Source organism: Poecilia formosa, unplaced genomic scaffold (assembly GCF_000485575.1).
Source record: "Poecilia formosa unplaced genomic scaffold, Poecilia_formosa-5.1.2 Scaffold44, whole genome shotgun sequence".
NCBI lineage: Eukaryota > Metazoa > Chordata > Actinopteri > Cyprinodontiformes > Poeciliidae > Poecilia > Poecilia formosa.
In genome coordinates, this window is record NW_006799983.1 from 2820892 (window position 1) to 2838918 (window position 18027).

The 18027-nt window shown below is 38.8% G+C and overlaps 2 protein-coding genes across 5 annotated transcripts in view; both read right to left on the minus strand.

The window, feature by feature from the left end:
- Positions 1-71: 71 nt before the first annotated feature.
- On the minus strand, positions 72-11761 carry pgm2 (phosphoglucomutase 2). 2 transcript variants are annotated; one of them, XM_016671414.1, is made up of 14 exons: positions 11534-11761; positions 9500-9667; positions 8261-8452; positions 7490-7573; positions 7134-7327; positions 6864-7053; positions 6669-6766; positions 5421-5601; positions 4616-4709; positions 3825-3954; positions 3553-3745; positions 2582-2715; positions 2230-2344; positions 72-1820 (listed from the first exon to the last, which is right to left on the minus strand). In XM_016671414.1, exons 1-13 carry the CDS (start codon positions 11606-11608, stop codon positions 2242-2244), a joined length of 1836 nt encoding a protein of 611 aa, XP_016526900.1. In that variant the 5' UTR covers positions 11609-11761; the 3' UTR covers positions 72-1820; positions 2230-2241. The 2 variants fall into 2 exon arrangements, with proteins under 2 accessions (XP_016526900.1, XP_007552003.1); XM_007551941.2 differs by having other exon boundaries at positions 74-2344.
- Positions 11762-12123: 362 nt separating this feature from the next.
- zcchc7 (zinc finger, CCHC domain containing 7) overlaps positions 12124-18027 on the minus strand; it is a 55280-nt gene continuing 49376 nt past the window's right edge. For all 3 annotated transcript variants that reach the window (XM_007551942.2, XM_016671442.1, XM_016671443.1), the window contains exons 8-10: positions 15345-15440; positions 15077-15194; positions 12124-14148 (exon numbers count right to left, since the gene is read on the minus strand). In XM_007551942.2, the coding sequence (XP_007552004.1) occupies positions 13544-14148; positions 15077-15194; positions 15345-15440 (819 nt within the window). In that variant the 3' untranslated portion in view covers positions 12124-13543. The remainder of the gene's footprint in view (positions 14149-15076; positions 15195-15344; positions 15441-18027) is intronic.

Genomic DNA, 18027 nt, shown 5'->3' on the forward strand with positions numbered 1-18027 from the left:
CGCCTGATGATGGTGTAAATTAATAAACATTCACTGTATGCCCGTCCCAACATTTCATCACACAAGATTTCTGTGTTGTTAGAAACTGTTTTTATTGGTGGTGAAAGTAAGGCCAGTGTGAACAGCGTTTAGGAAACGATGGACATCTCATAAAAAAATAAAGCACATTTCAACAGAGGTTTAACTCACTGCAAAGTAACAGGAAGGTGTGAAACGTCCCTGTCAGTCGCAGCATAGATTCATTTAACGGAATGAGCAGAGTGTAGAAGAATGAATGCACAATGTCTCCCCCTAGTGGCCGTCTAGGCACTCAGATAAAGTTGATTAAGGCAAGCCGACAGAATATGGAAAGCCGGTAGGATATAAATCTTCCAGCTCCACCTAAAGTTTAACGTTACAGTAAGTAGCGCCACCTATCAGTGAAACGCTAGCAGACATTCAATAGGTACCATTTCGTTTTGAAAGACAGTGCGCCCCCAGCTGGCGGCACATTCTCCGGCATACTTGAATCGGAGAAAATCATCACAGGAGGGAGTTACTAATTTATCTGCTCCAAGATTTTAGTATACATACATCTGGTAGTGTCTAATGAAGGCACTAATGCGTTTATTAGACACTGTAATGGAGCTAAATAAATTCAGGGTGGTGCTAGAATGCTCAAGTTTTAAGAAGAAAATTGTTTTCCGTAGGCAAACACCAAATTATGCAACCATTAAAGATTCCAGAGTGCTTTTATGAACCTGGACTGAAATACAGAAGGACACATAGTCTGACAGCTTTCATCAACCATATTACAATTTATAGTCAATTATTTATAGAAAAGATTTCATAATTCTGATAGTCCATCAAAAAATGTAAAAAAAAATAAAAAAATAAAAAAAAAATACTGACAAGAGAGGCTAAAATACAGGCAGTCACATATTTTGATAGCTGTTATGAGAAAATGTGTCCATACTTTGAAACTCAAACTGATTGAGTTTTCTTGTTTTTCTACTGTCTGCAAATCCTTTTTCGCCACAGATTTAACAACATGGACTGAACTTTTACCAGTGGGCTATCCACCGAGTTCCACTAGGGTCCCGTTTTCTAAAAAAAGCTGTCAGAATATGAAGCCGCCTGAATTCTCATTCCACCCTGCGAACACCGCCCTCTGGAGTCACAACATCTCATGGTGACCGAGTTTGTTGTAAAGCCAGTAAACCTGCAAACTCTGCAATTAGTTTCCACGTGTGCAGTGATTATAAAGGTCTAAACATTCAGTGGCAGAGTTATCATTAACAACATGACATAATTTCAAAGCCTAAAAGCAGTTCCCAACATTTAGTTGTGTTGTGTCACATCAGCAGCAGTGCACTCATACAAAGCAGTGTTTTCAGAGGGTATTATGTAAAATACAGGCAATGTAGAGCATAATACCATCTAGAAAAAAAGGAATGATTGTGGCATTAAAGGGGGACACAAGTTTACTGTTGTGGTCAAAAGGAATGAGGTATACTTCAAGTTACAGAGGTATCTCTGTTCTGCTGACAAATATACTCTTGGAATAAAAACACAGGTGGATAAAACTTAGGGATTTAGGTTTTTTTAGAAAGAGCACCAAAGAAAAAAAAAATCCAACTTTACGCATCTGAGCCAGAATTTGACTCCAGCTGTGATGGGCAAAGCAGAAGCAGTGATGACTGCCATCCGAACGTTAAAGTGTGCACATCTGTTTATATTCTGGTTTGAATATTTCCAAGTAACTGGTTTCTCTGGACAACCAACACACAGGATAAATAAAAGCCACAAAATACAGATAAATGTAATTGAAACATCTGATCAGTTCCATTATGCCTTCTGCGACGTAACTAGAGGAATGTGTGCAATTTATTTAAAACAAAAGTAGCAAAACAAATAGAAAAACTGGCCACAACATGTTATCTCCACAGTGATTGATTGATTGATTGATTTTATAGAAAAGTTTGGCTCATAGCTTTAGGCATAAACATCCAGAGGGACTCATTCTAATTCTACTAAAGTGGGGTGAAATTTTTGCTTTCCTGATGCAAATTATTTTAAAATGAACCAAACAATTTGTCATTATTACTAGTAAAACATCTAAAGATCTTGGGACAAACTTAAAAACAATAGTTAATTTATCTGGGAAAAAAACCCCAAAAAAACAATCCCATCAGGAGTAATTAAGATGTGAAACGACGGTCAGAGAGATGTTTCTCAGCTCTGATGAAGTTTCCAACAGAGCTACTCTGGCTTGGGCTGCAGCTTATTCTTCACAGGCTCAAAGAAGTTCTCAACGATGGCATCAACCAAATCATCCAGTTCCTTCTTCAGATGTGTCACATCACTGAAAAACATCATCACATGATAATTAACTGAAGTCGGGTGTTACACTCTAGATATTGTTTTTTAACTAAGTGTTCATGATTAATTATAAAATTAATATTTTTGCATCTTTTTAAAAATTTGCTTGTTCTTTTGAAAAATGTTTTGCACACCATCACAAAAATCAACGATCACGAAAACATTTTAGTTGCCATATTCAGACAGTATGCACTTGACAGTGCGGTCTGAGTTGCCTCACCTGTTGCCAGGTGCAGCACAGAGCTCAGTGTAGTATTTGATCTTGGGCTCGGTGCCGCTGGTCCTCATGGTGGCGACGCCACCGTTGGCGAAGGTAAAGGTGATCATCTGACTGGAGCTGGAGGTAGGAAGAATCTGGAAGGGCAGGAAGGAGTGTGAGGGAGATTTAAAAAAAATCCAACATCATGTAAAGACATTTAAATTTATTTTAATGTATTTAGGACAGGTTTTATGTCACCGTTTACTCCCTGGGCATTTAGAGAACCTAGAAAAAAAATACAAAATAGGTGCATCCACTGTTATATGGCTAAGCTATTATCTACTTGCAAAATTCTTGTGAGAAAATGTTCCTTTCTTTCTATGGCATCCTCCATTAAAAAAAGTTGCATCCCTGTAAAGAAACTTTAAAACAAAATGTTTTTTTTTTACTGCAGAATAATCATCTTGCTAAATAAAAATTTAAAAAAATCAAAGGGAAAACAAACCCGTTTCAGACAAATCAGTCATTAAACAAGTGAAGAAACTTTATATTTGACATTTTAAACTGAAAAGGTCTTGGCATTGTTCATGCAAGACTTCCTGTTTCCATGGGGCATAAAATGTGAAACAGAATCTCATTTCTTGTAACCCATCTTCAAAATAAGAAACACAGGAAAGCGTAGCGTACTATTCATGTAAGAATGAGGTATGTTCGTCATTTGTGGCTACAACAACACTGCTACATGTGTAAAAAAAAAAGTGTAAAATAAACTAAAGAAGTATAAGAACAGGAATCATCTCTAAAGAAAATTTGTGAAGAACTGCAGCAAAGAGTGGCATCTTGGGGTCATCAAGCCTCCTTAACAATTGAGGCTTTTGTGCACATCTTTGTCAGAGGTGCCGGTAATAGATTGTTGATGGTGTAGTATTTTCTACCTTCACAGTGCAATGTCAGGATAAATTCTGCTCTAATGTTGTGTTCAGGTTTCTTACAGCCTTCTTGTCGGGCTGGTTGCTGTCGTAACCGGTGGTCAGGTCTCTAACAGCGGAGACGGAGAAGCGGCCACATTCTGACGGGTACGCGTCCTTTTTGCCACCAAAGTTGCGCAGACGTTCAAACAGGCTGCGGATTACTTCCTGGTCGTGGCAGATGAAGTAGGAGTTCTTGCTGATGTGATAGCCATACCTGACAATTTCGCAGGGAGAAAATAAGAGTTAGTCGGCAGTAAGTTTAATGTTAGATCAGCATAACGTAAACATCTTACTCTTCAAAGATGGTTGTGAGTTGTTGGGAGAGGCTTTTGTTTTTGGTGGCCAGGTATGAAATCATCTCCCCTGCGATAGCTGCAGCACTGACGCCATCCTTGTCCAATACGGAGTTACAACACATATAACCTGAAACACACACATACAGGCAGTCGATTTCCCATGTGTGTGTGCGACAACCCGGCTGTGGTGGTCAGCTGTTGTTTCCTTTAATAACCGTGTGTGTACGATGGCATGCCATTCCAATTCCAGCATCATAATAACGTTAGATGGAAGTGCTCCAAACTATGCTGTTTGTGTTTGACAAACCATTGACGCACGTTTGACTACAATCCTTAACCTGCCTGTGTCTGTGGATTTTCCTCAACATCTCTTCAGTCTTTTCGTCTTGTTTAACAAATCAAACTTTTTTTTTTTAAGACTAATTGAAAAAAAGTCAGATAAGGGTAAGCTAATTAATTTGGGCATACCATGGGACAATTTGATTGAAAATTAACTCATATGAATTATTCTGGAAGTCGTTTTCAATTTTCAATTCATCTTTACAACAGGCTTTGACCAAAATGCCACTTTGAGGTATTAGTTTCCTTATTTGCCAACTCGGATAACATAGTTTAATATGACGGCTGTGATGAAGCAGCCAACAAGACACTCAAAAGACATCTTCACGAACAGAAAAGAATCCAAACACTTCCTGTCAGTGCAAATAAAACACAAGCCTTCAGACATTTTAATCTAAGTCACTCTGTGATTTAACAGAGCGATAACATCAGTTTGTGTTTGTGCCTACCTATGGCCTCCTCAAAAGCAAACAAAACACTCTTTCCCTGGTCCAAGAGGTCTTTGGCTCTGTTCCCCATCCATTTAAAACCTGTTAGGGTTTCCTGTCCAAACATCATAAGAAAAAAGTCTTTAAAAACAACAAAAATATGGGTTGACACATGTCACAGCATAGAATGCCTATGAAACAAGTCACTTAACTAAAACTGTTTAAATACATTATATAAAAACAAGCAAACATTTTCTTCCTCACTGAAATGAAATCAGACTAAATTGTGCCTCTTAATAAAACTTATTAATTTTTGCTAGATGTCAAAATAACAGAGAACTCTGTATTTTTCTGTTTTTTTTGTAAACTATGATGTCATGGCTTTAATCGTTCTGATGGATTACTCATCACCATCTGTGGTAAACCGAAGCACTCCAGTAAACTGCAGTGAGAAGCTTGTTGAAATATAAATGCTTGACCAAAGTAGAACAAATTTAAAGAATAAGAAAATGTATGTAAACTTCTGACTGTGAAGAAAGTTCCCTCTTTACCCTGACATTTAGCAAATAGAAATCGTCTTAGTAATCCTAACTGAATTAAAACTGACCAAATCTATTGTATCAAGATTCTCTATGATACAATAATACAAGATAAAAAGTTAATACAGATTTGTTGCTTTAACTGTATATAAAATTAAAGTAAAAAACAAAATTACAAGAAAGTATTTTCCTGCAATAAACTCTGATATGCTTGGAGTCTACAAATTTTTTCTACAGATGTTTTTACAAATGAGGCCAGAAAAGTTTTGCAAGCCTGAATGCATTACCTCAAAGTGGAAGCCCTCCTTCAGAGCGACGGCTCTCAGTATTTTGGACGACACGGTGCTTGCCAGCATGTAGAGGTTCTTCACCGCGGCAGCGTCAGAGTTCTGCTCACTCCAGCAGTGGAACATCCACCAGCCGAGCAACGCGCCGAGCTCGTTGCCGCTGAACACGCGCCACTGTCCACTGAGCCACACGAGACAGGAAGGTGAAAGGTAAAGAAGTGTTTCAGTCTCCAAGGCAGAATTACATCACGAGTAACTGGTCAGAGATGATGATATTTGAGACATTTTATAAGCAGGAAAGAATGCAACTAGCTAATATGTTTAAAAAAAAAGAAAAAGAACTACCACTGTGATTTAAAGTATTCTCAGCTAAATAAAAGGGTTATAAATAGCAATGTATAAAAAACTCTGAATTAATATTGATCTAATTGCAGTAGCGTACCCTCACATAGAAAACTTAAAAATGAAAAGTACAAAAAAAAAAAAATCATATAATTATATAGTTCATTTATTCAGTGTCAAGAGACATCAGGCCTGGAGAAATACTAACAAAGTCCCCAGACTTTGTTACAACAAATTCAGCTACCCAACAGTTCCTCTAAAATACGAGTAAAAGCAACATTTTTATTATTTATTCTTCACTTTTTAAGTTAATCTGAGTTTCTGAGAACTTCTAAGTAGGTCTGGTAATTGAGGTGGACATGCCAGAAGGTGAAGTTTTAGTCCAGTGAGCCAATTCTGTCTTGATTTTTTTTTTTTTTTTAACTCCTGGTGAATGGGCAAAATGTTCATTTGTATTACTGGCCCTCATCCAGGTTAGTGGCTAAAACAAACAAACAAACAAACTCCAAAGAAAGCAAGAAGTTATCAATTAGTAATTGGAAGATCTTACAAACTGATCAGCTTTAGAAATGTAAGTCTCCATTTTAAAATGCCTCAGTTGTGTTGATCTACAACAGGATGGCTATAGGTAACAGTAATGATTGTCCAACTGGAGATTTTATTTAAAACAATTTCTTACCTTTTTTTCTTCCACTAAATAAATGCACTGAAGTTAAAAAGTGGATTTTTCCTAAAGTTTTCAGAGAGATTGTGCCATTTAAAAAAATAAAAATAAATGGAAACTATTTTAAGCCGTTCTACTTATCTGATAACACACACATGTCTGCATTCATAAAAAATGTCATTGCAGAAATGTGTGATTTTTTTGGGAGTGGTTTTCTAAAGTCATAAATATGAAACACAAACCTTTCCTGCTTCTCGGCTATAGCTAATCGATCAGCATCAGGGTCGTTGGCCAAAACCACAGAGGCTCCTTCTCTTTCTGCAAGAGCAAACGACAATGTCTGCGAACCAAACCGAAAAATTACCAAATGAACACAAACACGGCAGTGGCTGAATCATTTACATGTGGAGAGCATTGGGTTATTGTTCAGTGCGTACCAGAACTCCCTTCCCCTCCTCAGGATTTGGGTATTTGACGGTGGGAAATTCAGGGTCTGGATCTTTCTGTTCCTCTACGGGATACGGGGGGTGAAGATCAAAAGCCTTGAAAGCCGACTGGACAAATGTGTGACCAACGCCGTGCACAGAAGTGTGCACTATTTTCACCTCTGATTTCTTGTTTATCTCTCTGCAAAGAAACAAGTTAAATCATCTATACACTGTACCACATGACACACTCCACAAAACTGTTTTAAACTTATGGAGTACCTGTGATGACAGTGTTTCTGGATGGCTTGAAAGTATTGTGTGTTAACATCCTGGAAGGGGTCTTTCAGCAAGGCGGCCTTCAGGGCCTCCTCTGTGTTCCAGGATGCCGGCCAGGGCTCCAAGTTCTCCTCAATGGCTTTGGAGATTCCAGAATCATGAGGAGACACGATCTGGGCGCCGTTTTCCCAGTAAACCTGGCAGGAAAAAGTTTATTCTTTAGATTATTTTTCCATCTGTTTCCCTGTGAGAAAGATCAGAAAATGAACTACAATGGTCTATGACAGCGTTATGGTCCCGTGTAAAAACGTACTAATGCACTTCTGATGAAAACCAAAACGGAAATAAGTCAGTTGTACCTTGTAGCCGTTGTCCTGCTTGGGGTTATGAGAGGCGGTCACCATGATGCCAGCACACAGACCCAGGTGGGAAACTGTGAAAGGCTGCAAAACGAACAACGTGAGAAAGACGGCAGCATGACATTCCAAAAACAGAAAACATAGAAATAGCTTATTATAAAACTTAAGCAGCTGTTTTATGACAGGCTTGCATTCTTCTTTTGCACTATTTTAAGATATCAATTTCATAGATCGTCACATCCAAGTTCATTTCTCAACATTTGACACTGAAATGTGAAAATTTTAGATTTGTTACATACAAGAACAGAAAAATGCTAAAAAATAAAGTCCAACACATTGCTTAAATTTTATAGATAAAGCTTTAGATTGAAAGGTTGAGGTTTTGACTTTGGGTGCAGAATAATGTGTGCAGTTTGGGCTCAACAATGCAGACGTGTTTGGACAGAAAATACAGAGAACATGACGATATCCTAAACACAACCTGTGAAATCTGTGTGTTATGTAACGTGCTGTGCACCAGAACTGAGCGACTTTTTAAATGGAATTTGCCCTGGAGCTTATGTCCTCACAACGTCCATCACACTAAAATCCTGACAGCAGACAAACTTGACTTGACATAAAAATGTCAAGTTAAGTTTGTCTTAACTTGACAAACATTAAAAGCACATGAATGTGCTTCCAAAGCGGTAAATCTCTTTTTAACCATCTGGTGTGTATATTAGACACAATTAACGCCCCCAAAGTAGAGAATACATATATTTAAGAGCGTACCACAAACGGTGTTGGGGTGATCTCAGAGAAGAGGTGGACAGGAACTCCTCGGCTGATGAAAACTGCTGCGGCCAGGAAGGCGAAGCGCTTGCTGCTGCCCCCGCTGGTAGGGTGGGCGCGTGCGTCGTACCCGATGACCACGCCTCGTTCCTTAAGGTTACCGAAACTCTGCTCCAGGTAGCGACAGAAACCCTGGAACATCAGAACAATTCATTGAATGATTGAGAGAAAGTAAGCTGGTGTTAGTTTATAGATCGTCTGATATTCTAACACCGATAGAAACTCGTCTTCTGGCCTGGCAAAGAGTTCATATTCAAATAGCTTGAGCCTCCAAATGCAGCAGCACAAGTAGTTATTTCCACTGGTCCAGCAGCAAACTGCTGTTAAATATGGCATCACATTCCTGCCAATAATGAGCAATTACAACAGAGCATATTAAATGAGAGAGCGCATAACTCCAATCATCATTTATTTGCGGGTCCATGAATGCAGCATGGGGAGAAGTACGTATTTGTCAGTCAGAAGCAGACCTCTTTCAACTAATCTGATTGGCCAGATTTTCAGCTGAAATCAGGTGACAGCCAGCATGAGACTTGGTCTAATAGGAGAAGAAGAGAAGAAAAAAGTAAGAAAAAGGAAAAGGAAAAAAATGAATTTTCCATTTCCTCACCTCTTTATTCCTCTTCTACACTATTAATCAATACAGGATTTGTGCTGAAAGTCCAACCAATCAAAAGTAATCACAGGAATTATTGCCAAACTCGTATATACAGCCGCTAAACGGAGAGCTAACGCAATTTTCTGGAGAGAGTGTACTGACGTGTGGAGTAATAAATAGAAATGAAGCTGTGATCGGAGCCACGTACTCTCTCGATTACACACTCCTCAGGGCTTTGAGAGTAATGTAAAACCATGAAGATCTATAAACAGTGAGGTGGGGGGTTATTTAACAAAGACTGATCCATAACTTTACTCTTGTATTGGTTATCACCATTCTCTCCTTATTTATATGTTGTTGTTTTTTTTTTAAATATATTTTACTACGAGAGGACTATTATCAACATTACTTGCCTGCTGATAGTGTAATGTGAATCAAATGATAAAGGCCTGACTGTTTCGGGTAAATATACAGGAAGAACCTACTGGTGATATACAGAAGCTTTTGAGCTTTAGGCTTTAACGTGACACTCATGTGACCTGAGTGCTTAACGTCTGGCAGTAGCTTATCAATTAACCAACCTGCGTGGTCTGGATAATTGTGAGGTCATTCATACAGGATATGCCGGGGCCCATGGCAGCTCTCAGCCCAGCCGTACCAAACTCCATCCTGGAGGAGAAACACTTCTTCAGAGCCTCCATCGATCCATCCTTCACCATGTCCTGCACCAGGGATTTTGTCTTGGGGTTCTAGGAAATATAAACCCAAAATATTTTTGCTATAGTCAGAAATACAAACAGACTTATTATTTAAAGAAAATCTTTAGGTTTTTATCTGGTAACGAGGAGGTTTGCGTTACAAAATTTGTTTGTGGCATCTTATGTCAAGGTTTAGCAATGCCACGTGACTTCCTAAATCTGACAAAAAGAAGTTGTATAATTTTTTCTTTGCTTAATACTGCCTAAACCCCCAAAATTTGATAGCTTATAACAGATGAAAATAGTATGCAAGTCTAAAAGGTGAAAGTCACAAACACATTTCACCAAGCAGAATACGTTTAGAGTCATTTTGACCTCACATGTTCTCAAACAAAAAAAATGACAAAATACAATAGTATAAGAATATTTATTTTTCTCAGTTTTGTACAACTTTAAAAAAAATAAATAAATAAAGAAGACAACATTTCAATCATTTGTGGCACACCAAGAAGGAGATGAAAATGTCTTTTCAGTAAGACTCGACTTGTTCAGTGAGACCCTCTTAACACAATTATCCTAAGACTAATGAATCTGAGTCCCCTGAAAACTAATTGGTGGCTCTGCATGACTCTTTAGGACCAAGAAGGACTCTTCCTGTGCTGGTCAGCCTTCTATAATTACAAACATGACTGTGACAATTATAGAAACAAATCATTAAAAATTAGCTACTTTCCTGCAAATGTTTTGTGAACCAGATTATGTGAAAATAAATAAAAAAAAAGTTTGATAGTTAACAGGATGAATACATTTTTGATGAAAATTGGCTGTCTGCGCTAACAGCAGGCAGTTTTGGTTTTCTCTGTTCAACATGATGGCAGTAAATATTAACTTCATAATCAACAAAAGTTTGTGGCTTACTAATTATAACAAGTTAATTAAACAAGACTGTAATGGAAACACAAACAGCACTAACAACTAATTAATTAGTTATAGGTCTACGATAAGTACTTTTATTTAGTTGTTGGTAACTAAATTTAGTGTACGAAACACTGATGAACTTTGTGGTCATTGTCATTAAATATTGGTGAAGGAATGCCGTCCTGTAAATAGTTCCCAAAGTTGGGGTTGGACCCACTTGGATTTTGAGGTGCTCTTCAGAAATGAACCTTAATAAAAATATATATTTGATAAAAACATAAAGATGGTCTTGGAAATAACTAACCAACATACTGCACAACATATTGGCTGCCAATGCCATCTTTTAATCTGACTCAGTGGAAATTAATCTTCAGACTCATATTTTTTTTTATTTTCTGGGTCAGAAGCTGTAAAGTTTAGAAATCACTGCTTTAGAGAACCCATTTCCCACTTTAAAAGTAAACTCATAATTTTTTAATCAATAGGCCTATCTGTCCTTATCTGCACTGCTACGCTCCTTGAGTTCAAACCTTTAAAACTGATGTCTGCGCTGCTCAGATTTAAAATTGAGACTTTGAGACCGTTTTTTCTAATATACATGGTTGAGCTCATGTTATTTTTCAGCTGTTCATTGTGACCGCTTTCCTCCTTAGTTTATTCAGTAATAACATCATACATAAATGTGTTTACCTACTCGGAAAATACTGATAAACAGTATGCATAAAAAAACTTGACAAAACTTGACTCACATTTTGATTCAGTTTAGCCAGTCTATAATTGCATCACAACAAAAATACCCAATTTTCTTCTGGAAATCACACATTGTTTTTGGTGGGTGGAAAGCATAAACACTAAAGTTAATTGTTCATCAGTTACGTTTGAGCGGTCTAGTTTTTTTTAGGCTGTTCCCCTAAATGTAGTGGTTGGAAACAGCCATGCTACCAGTCAGGCAAACCCCAGAATCCTGGGTCAGCTAAGCGGCTAGCTCCGTGAGCTCACCCGGTCATACTGCAGCCACTGCCGGATAGCCTGGTCCAGCTTGGTGTCGCCGGTTGGTTTCAAACCGTCCTCCATCTTTTTTTCTTCCCGCCTCTTGGTCCGGATCAACACACCGTCCTGTCAGGTTCTTGGACGATAAAGTACCGAGCCCGCAGCTCTCTCTGACACAAATGCAGATGCGGATGTCGGCACCTGACGGCGAACAACATGGGGCGGAAACGACGTAACGCGTCACCGGCAACGTCTGTACTGAGGCGTTCAGGAGCCGTTGGAAAAAGCTATTAACATTTTGAGCGCTTCCAAACACTCCAGACTGGACCCAAACCTTTTGCATTCTTTGCAAAATAGCTCAAGCTATGCATACGACATGCCTTACTTTTATTTGTAAAACATGACAGGATAATCTTTGTTCACAGATTTCTTTAGTAATTTGACAAGGCAATAAGCTTAAAACACATACCTATAGTAGAGAATCAACGAATCAGGTATCTCAGTTTCTGTTGGGTTTTTTGTTTTGGAGACAGACACTGCTCATCTGTTAAAATATTATCTTTTCAAAAAACATCAATTAGAAGAAAGAGGGCACTGGATAAAATATCAAATTTTATTTTAGATTTTAATTTTTACACATTACTTTTCTGCTAAAAATGTGTAAGACAATGTGCTGAAACTAAAAATTGGCAGCAAATTAACTGTGCTACACAACATTCACTTGACCCCAGGAGTTTATTCCCAGCGTTAGAAAAAGCATCAATCATTGTGGCAAGCTTCTCTGTGAGGGACAATGGGCTCTGACTTAGTCCACTCCTGCAATGTTTACCCTCACAGTTAGCAGCTGTGATGCTAACTAGTATATTAAAAACATTAAAAGTTGGCTAAGCCATTTTGTCCTAAAAAGCTGGAAACTGAGTAGAACATGTCATCTTCATAGACTACAGTCACTTTTAATGTGTTAATAGTGAAAATGTTTCATTTTCTCATATTCAAAGATGCATTAACACTTTCAAGTGAGATTTTAACAAATGCACATGAACAACAACAACAAAAAAACTTTCCAGAGTATAGTTTAAAGGGATGTTAGCGATTCACTTAATCCAAACCCTGTTTTGGGACTGTTTGCAGATCAGCATCATGGCCACACTTGCAGTAAGAGGAAACAAGAATTGTTCAGACCTCGATGTTATTATGGTCTAAACATTAATTTTGAATAAACTATTAAACTGACAGTAAAAGATATGTTTAGAGTTCACAATGAAAGAACTCATTTCCAAGTTTGTTAAAAAAAAAAAACACAACACTTTTTCCTTTCGTTTAAAGAGAAAAAAAACAAGGTAAAATGTTACAGCTGTGTTTAGAGCAGAGGATTGTACTGTATTTCAGTTACAGAGTCTATCAGGGAATTAACTTTACAGTGTAAAAACAAGCAGGAATCGTGAAAATGCTTCACTGTAACCCAAACCTTATCAACAAAACGAATTATCACTAACAAGTGATCATGTCTCACAAAGAGATTGAAAAACTGTCAAACTGATCTGATCATACAAAGCAACCATTTTATTAACAGTTTGAATATTTAGCAATATCTGCCATTTGAGCTCTTTGACTTAAATCACGGTGAAAATGAACACCTGAAGACGTTGTTACAAACAAAATAAGTAATTAGTTTCAGATTGTAGCATTCATATTAGTATGAGTTATAAATGTTCATAATATGAACTGTCACTAAATTTTTCATGTGATAAATGTTACTGTTGCAATGGACGTCCTGGATGCAACATTTGGTTATTTAAAATACTTGTGGTTCCCTGTGTTTACAGATTACAGAATTAGCATTCAGTAATCTGACTTCTTGCAACTTTTGTTACTGGGATGCAAAATGGTTCTTGTAAAAACATACAATAAAGGGGTTTAGAGACCCCTTCTGGCTTCAGTTCCAATGATTTAAAACTCAATAACAAAATATTCCTAAATAAACTGATACAACCTGTCACAACCTAACACACCCTGCTACTATCTGCTGCGTTTCCGCTGTTTAATGAGAAACAGGTTATCTTCTTCTGAATACGTGGCTCCACGCAGTTGTTTTTTGGCAGTCTTATTGGAACGTCCCTTCTGTCTTTTCTTCTTTCCCGTCTGTTTCTTTTTTGACGATTTTGAGTCCTGACTCTGCTCTCCTCCAGTCCTAAAAACATGGTCTGCTATAGATGAATTAACTTGTTTTGTTTTACAGCCCTTCTTTTTCTTTCTCATCTTCTCCTCCTTGTTTCCTTGAGGCCCTCCTCCTCTGGGAAAGTTGTCTGCTTCATCAATAACTAGCTTACTCAATGGCACTGGGTCTCTTGTGGTGGGAACAGCTCTTTTAGGCTTCCATGGTTTTGCACTGCCACCACTTTTGGGCTGCTTAGCCGTCTTTGTTTTGGGTGTAGCATCATTAAAGTCGTCAACACTGAAGATGATGTGATTTGGACTTGGTCTGTAGCTGTTTAGGATTCGGTGAGGCGTGTTCTTAGAGTGGGGGCTGGCATTCTGATGGTTGATTTTTTGTTTCTTCCTTTGTGGTCCAGGGGTTGAAGGGGCTGGGGATCCAGAAGACAGATAGCTATTTCTTCCCATATCTAAGAACAAAAAAAAAAAATAATAATAATAATAAAGGATTTAAACATTCAAATAATTTTTATTTTTGTTTGATATGATATAGAGAAAATATAGACTCATAGCACCCTCCACACTTAATGGCATCGCAGGTAAAGATGTGTAGAAAGCCTTAAAATAAATTCAGAATCTCACACTGAAAATTTGTGAAGAATTCATCCTTTAACAATTATGTATTATATTTTAATAAAATTACTACTGTCACATTTAGTGGTACTTCTAGCAATCCCTTTAACATAATGCATCTGAGGCATTACTAATCAGTCCACCATGACTTCCTGTTTCTCTGGTGTATAAATGTGCCGTGACCCATTCTTCCCATTCTTCTTAGCCACTCTTCAAAATGGGAAAGACAAGAGAGCATGTCATTACATTCTGAAATGTGTGAATTGATCTTCCTAAGTTGGGAAGGTGACTTTAAGTAGTAGTTATGCCCACTGTTAAGTAAGGTGGAGGATCTGTGATGCTGTGGGCCTGTTACTTTCAAAAGACCAAGGGAATCTTGCTGGAATGGGACAGCAGGAGATTTTAAACAAAAGATTTCTGTCAAGAAAATGATGCTTCCCCTTTAAGTGCTGCAAGAGTATAATGATCCAAAACATTTGGCCAAATCACAGAAATAAATGCCTAGTTGACTTTATTTCAAGGCCATCTCAGCCTCCACACCCAAATCCTACATGGAAGCTGTGGGGCGAGCTAAAAAGTAGAGAGAATTTGAAAAAACTCAAGACAGACATATTGTGCAAAGAGGAACGGTCAAGGATTTCTCTTGTATGCTAAAATTGGGGACTTTTTTAGGAAAAAAATTGACTGACGGGGGAAATTGTCTTTAACCTTAACCTTAATTGTTTCTTTTACTTTTTCCTTTTAAACTGTCTCTGTGTGACTTACCGTTAGCCTTTATCTTCATCTTGTGTAGTCTGCGGTTGATGTCCTTCACAGTGTCATAGTGACTGATGAAAGGGTAGCTGGGAAAAACCCCACTGAACATCCTCTGTTTTGTACATTCCTGAGGAAAATGTGCACAAATGTAATCACAAATCGACAAAAATTATAGTTGTGTACAAGTTTTAGGTTGTTACATAAAAAAGGGTGTAAATACTTTTACAAGACAATGGAAATCCAACCTGGAAGGACAAAAACAGATTAAGGTACTCACATAACCCAAGTGTCCCTTCTTGGAACAGTTGTAGCAGTAGGCAGCAGACTGATGACCGTCGCCTCCCGGCTGCTTCACAGGAGGACCTTTCTTAGTCTGAGGAAAGAAAGACAGAAATCAAACCTGCTTGTAATTATAAAACCAACATCTTTTACTAATTCTCCATCTGTCTGTGTTTCATCTACAAACAGGAAAATAAAATGGAGGTTCAGCCCTCCGTTTGTCTGCCAGTCCCCCTCGCCTCTGCCATCATTCCCATGCTCTCCATTGTTGAGGACGGCTGAATATGGTCGGTGATATGAACCTCTGATTACCAAGGTATAGTTAGAGACCTGTAATGACCCTGTATGATAAGTAACTGTGTGTGAATGTGTGTGTGTGTGTGTGTGTGTGTGTGTGTGTGTGTTGGACACAGGGTCCCGTCCCCTATGGGCCAGTGTTCTGAAAGCCTTCCATGCTCCAGCGCCCACAGCAAATATACACTGATAAAGAGAGAGAAAGGAGACACAGGCAGAGTGCATTAACTGCTAATGTCTCACACACACACACACTCACACACACATCTAATGCTATTCTCTGAAACACACAAGCCCAGAGCTGCACACACCATCACGCTGTCACCTATGGTCCCCCTTCTCTCTCCCTCACCCTGATTCTGAGATTACAAATGATTTGTGGCCCCCATCATTTCTTAAACATAGCTTAGCTCACCTCCCCTCCCACCTGCACCTCTAACCCCCCCACCCCCCGATCCGTACACCCCCCTGCAAACCAACATCTACCCCTCACATTTGTTTTTTTTTTTTTTTCCCTTGTCCTCCCCTCTCTTTTCCGCTTGAGTAGTTTTGCGGTAGAAGGGATGAATGCTATTAGAGCGTCGCGTCATTATCGGGTCGGGCCTGCCGGGTCCATCTCCATCACAAAGGCCAGGAGATCACAGACCTCTCGCAACCACACACACACACACACACACACACACACACACACACACACACACACACACATTAACACAGGCGTGTGCACCCTAAGGAGATCACAGTCCCGGTCTCGAGCCCCCCCACCCCGACCTCCACCCTTCCTGCCCCTCTTCCCATTCATCTCTCATGTAAATTGGCTGCAGGTCTCTTCCTCCCTGACCTTGGGCTTGCGTTATCTCCACGTAGTCTGATCCAGCACATGGACTGAATGAAGCAAAGCAGAGGGAGAAAGAAGAAATTAAATCCCCTCGTATTCTCCCACCAACCTGTTATATAGTTCTGCGAAATGCTGGTAAAAAGCTTTCTTCGAATGTGTGTGTGTGGGTCGCTGTCTGCCTCAACCAATATTAAATCAAGGAAAGAACCATTTATCCCTGAAATATTTCCACATTTTGAGCCCATCGTAAGTATTTAAACAAGGGGAACCTATGGAGATCACCCCAGTTTGGTCTCTTTTGCACTGGAAGCATAACAGCTCATGCATGATATTTATACGCACTGTATGAACACAGTTCTGTCATCATATTGTTTAGGAATCAGGTGAATGTCGTATTCCAAAGAGGAACACATTTTGGTCAGAATTTGGGCTGCAATGATTAATTAGCTTAATCGTGATGAATCGATTATTGAAATAATTATCAACTGATTATAGGTTCCTGGAGTATAAGGACTCAAAAAAAACAAAAAAAAAACAAAACAAAAAAAAAAACACTGGGAAAATCATGAAGAAACAATATTGAAGCAACATCTCAATAAATCATCCAGGAAGTTCAAGCTTCTGCACAAACTGATCTTGTGTATAAAGCCAAATCTGCTAAACACTGACTTAGGGGCAACAGAGTCAAGGTTTTGAAGTGGCCATCCCAAAGTGCTGAGCTTAGTCCTGCAGGGCATCTGTGGAGAGAACTAGAGGTGTGAGAGCAAGGCTGTCTACAAACTCAAGTACAACAGCTCTGTTGGGAGAAATTTACCTAAATTACAGCAAACTGTTTAAAGACGTTTGTGGAAACATCAAAAGCACTTGACATAAACCGTAAGCTTTAGGCAATGCCACCTACACTAAGAAAACTTAAGTAATCCTCTGAGTTTGAAGGAACTTTAAAAAAGTCTCCCTGTCCTTTGGCAATTGAAAAATAAAAATATTTTTGGTTAATTTTAGCAGACCTAAAAGAGGAAACGTTCCTTAGACAATGAGACAAAAAAGTAGCTACTATTCAAAAAGCCAAGTTAATCTCCCACCCTATTTCTACATATGGGTTCCTCAGAAACGAGAACTACAAAAAAACATTTAAACCCAATCACTTCAGATACAGAACAAGAGTTTATACTTTTGAACCTCATGGATCTTCTTGAACTCTGTTGAAACCGAGACGCTGGTCGACCTCAAGGTAAAGGGAATCCCGGAAAGACACTCGTGGGTAGTTTTAGGGCCTGTGTGTGTGGATGAATGGTCCAAAGGCCACAGACAGCCAATCATCCCCATGTGAACACGCATAAACACACCAGCGCACTGTTACTGATGCACGCACACACACACACACACAAACACACAGACACAAATGTATTTTCCCACAGTTGTCCCTCCACATATGTCGCGTCTGACTAAGCCCTGCTCTACTCCTGCTCCTTGCCTTGGCTGCTGGTGGCAAAGCTGTGATAATCCTTCGGCCAACACAAAGCTCAGACTGTTACAAAAACTACAATCT

Bases quoted from the DNA above. Each gene is read 5' to 3' on its own strand.
- pgm2 (XM_016671414.1), bottom strand. From the start codon at position 11,608: ATGGAGGACGGTTTGAAACCAACCGGCGACACCAAGCTGGACCAGGCT. The intron at 9,668-11,533 runs GTGAGCTCACGG...TATATTTCCTAG, and splicing joins AGTGGCTGCAGTATGACCGG to AACCCCAAGACAAAATCCCT. The intron at 3,955-4,615 runs GTAGGCACAAAC...TGTGTGTTTCAG, and splicing joins TGCTTTTGAGGAGGCCATAG to GTTATATGTGTTGTAACTCC.